Raw genomic sequence first — 9,847 nt, 5'->3', positions numbered from 1 at the left:
TATTGTATTCTTTTTCCTTCTCAGTTTGTATTTTCTCTTCCTCCCAAAGTCTTTGGGTGTACTTGTTTTGTTCAAGATGTTCGACCTCACCTTTCCAAATTAGATCCTAGGTCTCTTAAATGTATATTCTTGGGTTATACTTATTACTAGGAGGGTTATCATTGCTTTTCTCCTACATTGGATAAGTATATTGTCTCAACTAATGTTTCATTTTTTGAAAATACTCTTTATGTCTACTCTTCAGTTTCATCAACCCTTATTGTCCTCGATGATTTTCTTATTTGTACTATTACTCAACATCATTCCCCCAGCCCCTCCTCGTTCTCTTGTTACTTAAACTTACTCTCGTCAGAATACTCAGCAACAACATGTGGCACCTGTATCGATATTTGACTCATTGCTCCTACCACCAGCCTCGTTTCAGGATTCGAATCCTTTTGACCTTGATCTTCCCATTGCTATTCATAAAGGGAAGCTTTCTTATACTTATCATATTTCCTCTTTTGTTTTTTATACCTCCTTGTCTCTATCCTCCAAGTCTTTTGTTGCATCTTTAGATTCCATGTCTATTCCCAATTTTGTGTCTGAAGCGGTTGCTCATGATAGGTGGCTATGGAAGAAGAAATATTGGCTCCCTAACATAACAATACATGGGACCTAGTTGACTTACCAAGTGAAAAAAATGTCATTAGGTGTAAGTGGGTGTTTATAGTGAAGGCTAATCCGAATGGATCTGTGCCCCGGTTGAAAGCTCGGTTGGTTGCTAAGAGTTAGACTCAAACATATGGTATTAATTACTCTAGGACATTTTCTTCGGTTGCTAAAATGACGTTTGTCTAGTTATTTATTTCTCTTGTAGCTTCCTATGATTGGCCTCTTCACCAACTTGATGTTAATAATGCATTTATATATGGTGGTCTTCTTGAGGAGGTTTACATGGAGCAACCTCCAGGGTTTGTTGCTCAGGGGGAGTTCGAAAAGGTATGTAAACTGAGAAATCTTTATATGGCTTGAAACAATCTCAACGTACCTGGTTTGGGAGGTTTAGTAGTGTGGTGTCTGAGTTTGGTTTAAATAAAAGTGTTTATGATCATTTTGTCTTTTATAGGCAATCTAGTTATGGCATTCTCCTTCTCGTTGTTTATGTTGATGATATTGTGATCACAGGTAGTGATAGTGGTGGCATTTATAGTTTGAAAGACTTTTTGGCTTCTAAATTTAACACGAAAGATTTGGGCTCTTTAAGATACTTTCTGTGAGTCAAAGTTTCTAGGAGTAGGAAATGAATTGTTTTGACTGAAACAGGCCTAACTGGAGCTAAACCTTGTGATACTCATATGGTTTCTAATGTGAAATTGAATACTGAGGATGGAGAGTTGTTTGGTGATCCAGAGCGATATAAACAAATAGTTGGGAAATTGAATTATCTTACAGTAACCCGTCCAAATATTGCGTTCTCAGTAAGTGTGGTGAGTCAATTCATGTCATCTCTCATGACATCTCATTGGGATATGGTTTGTCATATTTTAAAATATATCAAGGGAGCTCTTGGACGTGAGATTCTTTATAGTAATCATGGTCATCGTAAAGTAGAAAGATTTTCATAAGCGGATTGGGGAGGATCATATGTAGACAGACGATTTGTGACTGGATTTTGTGTCTTTGTTAGAGGAAACCTTGTTTCTTGAAAAGTAAGAAACAACCTATTGTTGCTAAATCAAGTGTAGAATATGAGTATCGAGCTATGGTACAGGTGACGTTTGAGCTTATTTGTATGAGACATCTTCTTGGAGAAATTGTAATTGGTGATCCAAGGACTATGGACTTGTGGTGTGAGAACCAACCAACCATACATATAGCAAATAATTCAATTTTTCATGAGCGGACAAAGCATATAAAGATGGATTGCCATTTTGTGCGAGAAAAGCTTGAACAAAAATTGTTTGCTATTAATCATGTTAGAATAGAGGAACAACTAGCTGACATCTTTACTAAGTCTCTTGTTGATAAAAGGGTAATTTACATTTGTAACAAGTTGGGCATGATAGATATATATACTCCAGCTTAAGGGGGAGTGATAGAAATAGTATAGATACATTGAGGGAATATATGTAATTGTAACAGAAGTAAATATATTAGGTTGTATATTACATTTCATTTTTTGTCTCAAAAATGTTTTTGCGCATCTAAAATCTAGAGTTATTCTTGCAGAAAATTTGAGAGCCTATAAAACTTAGAAATCGTGATGAAAACTAAAAACGTTTTTTATACAAAAATTTTATGTAGGCTTCAATTGATTATCTTATTGCATATGTCATTCCAGAAACTTACTTCCCTATTTGTGAACATTGAAGATTCAGTTACTAATAATTGGTAATATTAACATAAGATACGCATAGACCTGGCAAAACGGGTAATATACCCACAGGTCCACGGGTACCCAGTCAGTTTTAGTGTGTATGAGTTCATGCATTTAAAACCTGTGAGAATATTACCTGTACCCGACCCACCAATTATTTTTACGAGCGGGCCGGGTGATAGCCACAAGCCTGGTTAGCAAATTCACGTATCATTCGTGAATTTATGTATTTTATCAGCACGACCATGTTATTCGCAAACTATATGCCTCAAACATTTTATTTGCGAATTATTCAGTCGTATTTTTGGAAAAAAAAAATCGTTATTAAAAAAATGTGAAAACGATGTTGTTTCTTCACTTAGTTAGGATTAGGCTTTGTCAAATGAAATCTCCTCTTCTTCTCTTCTTCTCTTGATATTCTCCTTTTCATCGCTTGATCTCTTCTTCTCTTCTAGTCTCCAACAATAGTTCCTCCATCTTGGCCGTCAGCCCATCAACCTTCACTTTGAATCTCGTCCTCTAACTCTCTTTTCAACTCTCTTTTTTCCAAGCTTCAAGTCCAGGACTTCAAGCCTTAAGGTACACACTTTTGTTATTAACTTATTAATTATTGTTGCTTTCTTTTCTTTCCTTTTTTTCCCTTTTTTTGCTTGATTTGTTTATGAAATGATTATTTTTTTTTTTTTGTGTGTGTGTGTTATCCGTAGTGAAGCCTTGTGTGTGTTTGTCTTAGATTCTTGTTATGTTGGTGGATTGCTTGTATTTATGCTGGTGTGTGAGTAGTAAAAGGGGCTGGCTTAGTGTTTTAATTGGAGTAGGCTTGATTTCAAGTGTTATGTGGGGGAGTTTTGTGTTGTGGTGGTGTTTTGACTTATGTGTTTCTCTTTTGGTTGACCGATTGGATTGTGGGTGTTGTATTGGTGGTAGGTGGATGATTAGTGGCTAGAGAGTCACTTATTGTGAATGTTGCAAGCTGGTGAATACCTAGTTGAGGTGTGGCTTAGTTGTGAGAACTTTTTTGTTGATTTTAGTGGTAATGTTGCCATGGTTAAGTGTTATAAGCTAGTTGGTGCTGGGCAGCAGTTGCTTTTCTTTTGCTGTTGGCGTTTTCTCCTTGTCTCAAGGGTCCCTTGGCATTTTGCATTTGCTGTTAGGTGAAGACTTTGCTGCTACTGCATTTTTTTCTACAGAAGTTGCACTTGCCTCTTTTCCTTTTTTTTTTTTTTTTTTTGGTTTCTTTTTGTTTAGTCTCCCCCAAATTGTTTTGGATGATGTTGGGGTGTGATGGGTGTGTAAGAGGTTGTACATCCTAGATTGTCTTTGTTCTTTTTATGTTGCAACCATTTGTTGTTTTTCATAAGGATATGTTGCTACGGGTTTTTCCCGTTTACGTGTTATTCGTTATTTTTTATAAATTACTAGTTACCCAAAAAAATTAATTGTGTGTTGTGAACTTGTTTGTATCTGCAATTCTACACTAACAATTTGTTGTGTTTTTTTTTTTTTTTTTTAGTATATCATCCTAAGTATCCTTTTGTTTTTGATGATATTCTCTTTTCTGTTCTTTTAAATGTAGACTCAACCTAATATGGTATGAAAAAAAACATAAAATTTGGGAGCATGTTGAGGATCTCTAGGGGAATAAATGGAAACGTAAATTCTATCAAAAAGTATGTAGTGGTGGGGCTTATAGAATTAAAGCACACTTGTCGAGAATTACTGGCCATGATGTTGAGATTTGTAATAAAGTCAATCATGAGACACAAGCATATGCATTCTTAGGTATGTCTGGAAGTGGAAGTAATAAAAAATTAAAAAGTTCAGCTGGTTCTTCTACTGCTTTAAACTCTAATGATCATGAGGAGGAAACAAATTTACCATTTTCGCCGCTTTCTAAAGGTAGCTAAAGACGTCAAAGTCAAGCATCTTTACTAGAAATGAATAAGAAAAAAAATAAGGAGTTTGTTGATAAAATGTTTGCTAAGTGTTTTGTGGTGAACAATATCGCTTTTAATGTTGTTCAAACTGGTGCTTTTGGAGAATTGGTTAAGGCAGTGGCTGAATATGGTGTAGCATGCAAGCTTCCATCTTACTCAACTCTTCAAGCTATGTTAATTCCATAATCTAGAAAAGGTATTTTTAGTATGTTGCTATGGTGAAGCGTTCTTGCGATACATCTGGATCTGGTTGCACTATAATCTCTGATATATGGACAAATATAATGCACTGACCTTTCATTAATCTTGTGGCATATTCACATGGTAGTGCAATGTTTATAAAATCATTGGATGCTTCCCGAGAAAGAAAAACTAGGATTTATCTGAAAGAAATTGTTGTTTTTGTAATTGAATCAATTGGACAAGAACATGTTGTGCAATTCATAACTGATAGTAGTAGTAGCAATTTCACATCTATCTAGTGACATGCTCATTGGATAGTATCCTCGAATGTATAAGATGAGGTGTGCTGCTCATGGAATTCAACTTCTTCTGAAACACATATATGATGAAGTTAATTGGGAAAAAGTTGTCACAAATAAAGCAAGAATAATAGTTATGTTCATGACACGGTATATAGTTTTTCATGTAGCAATGAAAGAGTACACCAAAGATAGACAATTAAGACAACCTTGTGCCACAAGATTCACTTCAAACTTTTTAATACTTCAATCTGTGTTGAATTTAGAGACGTTCAGTTGTATTGTAGTAGGCCAGCTACCTTATTTACTACAACGGCAAAAACAATGTTACAAACAAGTCATCCTCATAAATTTTTTAAAAATTTGTACATCTTTTTTGTATATTGCTTCTCTCTTTGTATTCAAGAAAGCTTTTGATGTCATTTGCAGGAATATGGTGGGATTACAATGGGGATGATCTTCTTGTGCTCAAGAAGTATGTCATTCAAATTTTGAGTCAACTTTGTAGCGCTTCATCATGTGAGAGAAATTGGAATGCCTTTGAAGCTGCTAAAAAAAAAAAGGATAGGACCGCTTGTGTATGTGAGGAAGAACACGATGATGATGAATAAGTTTACTTTCACGATGAGTCGTGACTTGGAATCTATAGATCTTAAAAAATTGAGAGAGCCTCCAGACTATCAACATGAAGAAATTCATATGGACGAAGATGCTAATTCTACACCAACGATTGAGGGTTACATGATAACTTGATAGATAATGATGACATTTCTTGGTTGGATGATGCTCTTTTTTGAATTGTTATTGTTTGTTTATGTTACAGACTATAATTTGAATCTTAGTTATATTATTTATTTATTTTATTTGTTTGGAGCTCTAATTCGACTTTGAATTTTTGTTTTTTTTATGTGTTTGGTTTGAGACTATAATTGAATCTTGGTTATATATTGTGTTTGAGTCTAGGGACTATAATTTGAATCTTAGTTATATTATTTATTTATTTTATTTGTTTGGAGCTCTAATTCGACTTTGAATTTTTGTTTTTTTTATGTGTTTGGTTTGAGACTATAATTGAATCTTGGTTATATATTGTGTTTGAGTCTAGGGACTATAATTTGAATCTTAGTTATATATTATATATTGTTATATTATTAGGTCTAATAGTTATTTGGTTAATTAAATATTTTGCATTTGAAATATTATATTGATTTTAACTAGGTGAATCATGAAAAGTGATAAAACTAGGATTGATATTGTCGTATTTTTCAAAACGTATTATTGACAATGTATCGTATTAAGCTCATATATACTCGTACCATATTTTTCTCGTAAGTATACCATATTTTTCCCGTATCCAAATTTTATGATTGAATTTTTACAAACGTATTTTTTATGATTTGTTGTATCATATTTGTAAAATTTCCATACCATTTTTTTGCTGTATCCATATTTACTAAGTATTTACTAAGTAGACCCGTGGGTATCCGCATTAAAAAAAAAAAAAAAAAATTGCTTAGGGTTATGTTACAATAGCACTCACTTACATATTGCTAAAGACAAACTCCATTTATGTCATCTTCCATTAAACTCCACCTCTCTTTCTCTCTCTTTCTTCATCAATCCTCCTCCTGTACACAACCCAACTCTTCATACAATCCAACCAAACAAGTCTCCCTTTCTCTTTTTCTCTGATAATGGCCAAAAACACTCAGCAGAAAAATCAAAATATCCAAGAATGAACTCATAACACCACAACAACAGCACTAGTACAACAACTCCTACAAGCACAACAAGTGAGCTCTTCATTTGTTTTACTTCTCGCTTTTCCTCTTTTTCCTCCATGAAAATCACTTCTAAATCAATCTTGAGTCCCGGCCGTGCTACAGATTCTTCCCAAATCTCCCTCTCTACTTCTCTCAATCAGAGATTAAGAAATAGTGGTAGTACATATCAAAGGCGGTCAAGCTTCACCCATGTTCCCAGCTTCCAATGGCAAGAAATAGTGGTAGTACAAAAATGCCTACCTCATTGGAATTTTATGTCCATTACCTTATAAAATTGTAGTTACAATTTACATTTTATGGTTTGAATAACAAAATTTGTCAGGAAAAAAAAAAAAAGAGAGAGAGAAGTGAAAATATATGTGGGAAATGGGTGACCCGCAGGTCCAGCTGTCCCCGCTCGTGCAGGTACAGATGGTGCATTTCCGTACCTATTCAAAAATTTGTTCCATTTGACTCGTACCCACCCAGCCTGCCCGTTTGCCAAGTCTAGATACACATACCTAAAAACACACAAAATTAACTTAAGTTAATATTTCAAAATATAATAAATTAAAATGAAATATTATATAGAGTATGACCCATGAAATAAAATTAACAAAATCGAATGTCACACCACTAATTTAACCACTCATCTCGGAGGACTTTTGGGGCATTAAGTAGACATTTTAAGTCATGTCAACTCATTATTTTATAATTCAATAAATTTTCAACTAAACACCATTCAACTTCTACCCCATTAAGTGTATATTGACATCCCTTAAAATTTGGTTTGATTGCCCACATATTTCCTTAGATTTAAATTAAATACATACCTGGCTTAGACTTTTAAGATCAATAGAAACTTCTTTTAACCATTAAACAAAATCTATGGTATTACGATAGTGAAACATTCAACACTATTATAAACTAATACATATATGATTATCAATCACATTCAATATAAATAAAAATGAGGTAATTTCAAAAACCACGTTTTCGGAATGTATGATCGAAAATCCTAAGTAGGTGTATTTTAATTATTATACAAATATCGTTCTTACTTTTTAAATAATTCAAATCCAAACCTTGGAGTAATAACGTCTCATTTTTAACAATGTAAAATATTGGTATAACTATTACTGTTTATGAAAAATATTTTAGACTTAAAAAAAAAACACACTAAATTTGATTAATTATACAAAAATCTTAAAAGAGAGGTTAATGAAATATATTTTAAAAAAAAATTAAAAAAATTAAAAAAAAAAAAGGAAAGAAATCAAAGAAGTTTCTATGGGAGCAAGACCCAAGTGTATGCTTTTTTAAGCAGGACAATAGACGATTAATTAATTATTAAAACCTTTTGACTCGACTCTCGAGTTAATGTCAATTTGTTGAATATAAATTATATATTAATCATTCACCGAATGAATCACCGAAAATATAATATTAATTTAATACTCTTCATTCTAGAGAATATCAATTCAACTTAAATATCTGTTAATTTTATTAGAAGGAAAATACAACTTGGTTTCAATATTCATTAATTACACCCGGTGGCTTACATGTAGCGAAGAAGTCAATATATTTAAATAAATCTCAAATAATTTGTCAAAATTTATTGTAGACCAAATGTGGGTAAATTTATACACAATTTGTTCATAACCCAAAAAAAAACACATCCTCTATACTCTAAATAAACCACTTTTATATACTTTTTAAGGCCTTTGAATCTTCTTCACAATGCATTATTACTTTTTTGTACATTCAATTGATAGTCACAAGACATTATAATAATGTAGTAAGTATATCTCAAACCCCAAACTCACCCATTTTGGCTATAAGGCATATGAATGTGATTTTAATATGCAACAACATTTCAATCACCCATTAAATAGAAAAATAATTAATTAATATTTTTGAACTAATTTAAGTAACATTAATTCTAAAATCCATACACCCAGTACACCATTGAAACAAAATTAAAGAAACTATACTATATAAATTAAACCACCTAACAAAAGGCCGCCCCAAAAATATAAACAGACATCCATTACGTAAATTACTGGCCTACCCTCCCCAAAAATAAAAACATAATAAAAAAAAATAAAAATAAAAAAAAAAAAAAAAACATTTTCGTTATTACATCACTTTCCATGATTCTAGAGTTGGGAAGCTCGAGAGAGCATCAAAATCAAACCCAGAACTCCCACCGTCACCCATCACTGACGTCTGGAAGTTAAATGGGCCGGACCCAACACCCGGCCCACCTACAGGCCCAGAGCCCGAGCCCATCGCCACCTGCTGCTGATGATGATCCAGCAAAAAGGCCGACGTATCAAGTGTGGGTAAGCACCCACCGCCATGACCAATTCCAGGCAACCTTCCACCGAGTCTCTGCGGCTCCGGCTTCAGTATCGAAGGCACCGACCCTTGAGAGTTCCCGTACTTCGCGCCGGTCACCTGCTGCACCATCTGCCTGAAATTCGCCGGATCCGCCGTTATAAACGTGGTTTGAGTCCGTTTCGACGCGCGTGACTTCCGCTTCGAAATCTTCCCAGAATTGGGCCCGGAGACGCCGTTTCTTTGGCGTTTCGGAAGGGAAGTTTCCGGGTCAGAACCGGAAACGTTGGAAACAGTGGGAGTTTCAGGGTTGACAAAAGGGGAGATAAAATCTGAAGCAAAAGCTTCAGATACAGAGTTGTTGTTATTGTTGTTAAAGTTAGTAGTAGAAGTAGAGAAGGTCTTTTGGAGGGCTTTGGTTAAAGTTTCCGTCTCGTGAGCGGAGACTTCGGAGAACCAAGGATCACGAAAGGCCCAGGAAGCGGTGAGAGCGGGCAAGTTTTCGGAAGAAGTCATGGTTTTGAAAAATAGGATGAGAAACTAAGGAGAAAACAAATGGACCAATATGAGTTGAATCAAAGCATGATATGATAAGAAATTATAAGATAATGTTAAATTAAGCGCACAGTGGAGATGATGTATGAACCATGAAGAACCGAAGAAGATTTAGGAAGGGAAATGTATGGCTGGTTTGGTTGATTGAGTGGGAAATGGGAGAAAGGGAGGGTGTATGACAAGGAATTAAATAGGACGGTGAGATGAAGAAACCGCGTTGTATGGACGGACACGCGTCACCTGATTTGTACGGAATTTTAGCTCTTTTTTAACCATGGTTTACTCTAGTTTTTTTTTTTTTTTTGTTTGGTTTGGTTTAGGTGTGAATATCTTTTAGGACCTTAAGCTTTGTTTTATTAGAAAAGCTTCCCTGTGATTTAGTAAATGTTGTAAACCATGACAAACCTCTCT

General features: G+C 34.3%; 1 protein-coding gene across 1 annotated transcript; it reads right to left on the bottom strand.

Annotated features, from left to right (window-relative positions):
• Positions 1–8,472: 8,472 nt before the first annotated feature.
• On the bottom strand, positions 8,473–9,614 carry LOC116120456 (calmodulin-binding protein 25-like). The gene has a single exon (XM_031406403.1). It carries the CDS (start codon positions 9,395–9,397, stop codon positions 8,681–8,683), a length of 717 nt encoding a protein of 238 aa, XP_031262263.1. The 5' UTR covers positions 9,398–9,614; the 3' UTR covers positions 8,473–8,680.
• Positions 9,615–9,847: the final 233 nt, after the last annotated feature.

The sequence above is a fragment of the Pistacia vera genome, unplaced genomic scaffold (assembly GCF_008641045.1).
Source record: "Pistacia vera cultivar Batoury unplaced genomic scaffold, PisVer_v2 Contig935, whole genome shotgun sequence".
NCBI classification, from domain to species: domain Eukaryota; kingdom Viridiplantae; phylum Streptophyta; class Magnoliopsida; order Sapindales; family Anacardiaceae; genus Pistacia; species Pistacia vera.
The sequence above is the reverse complement of the archived record's forward strand: the minus strand, read 5'-3'. Positions and strand labels throughout refer to the sequence as shown.

Coding starts and splice junctions, on each gene's coding strand:
- LOC116120456 (XM_031406403.1), bottom strand. CDS start 9,397: ATGACTTCTTCCGAAAACTTGCCCGCTCTCACCGCTTCCTGGGCCTTT.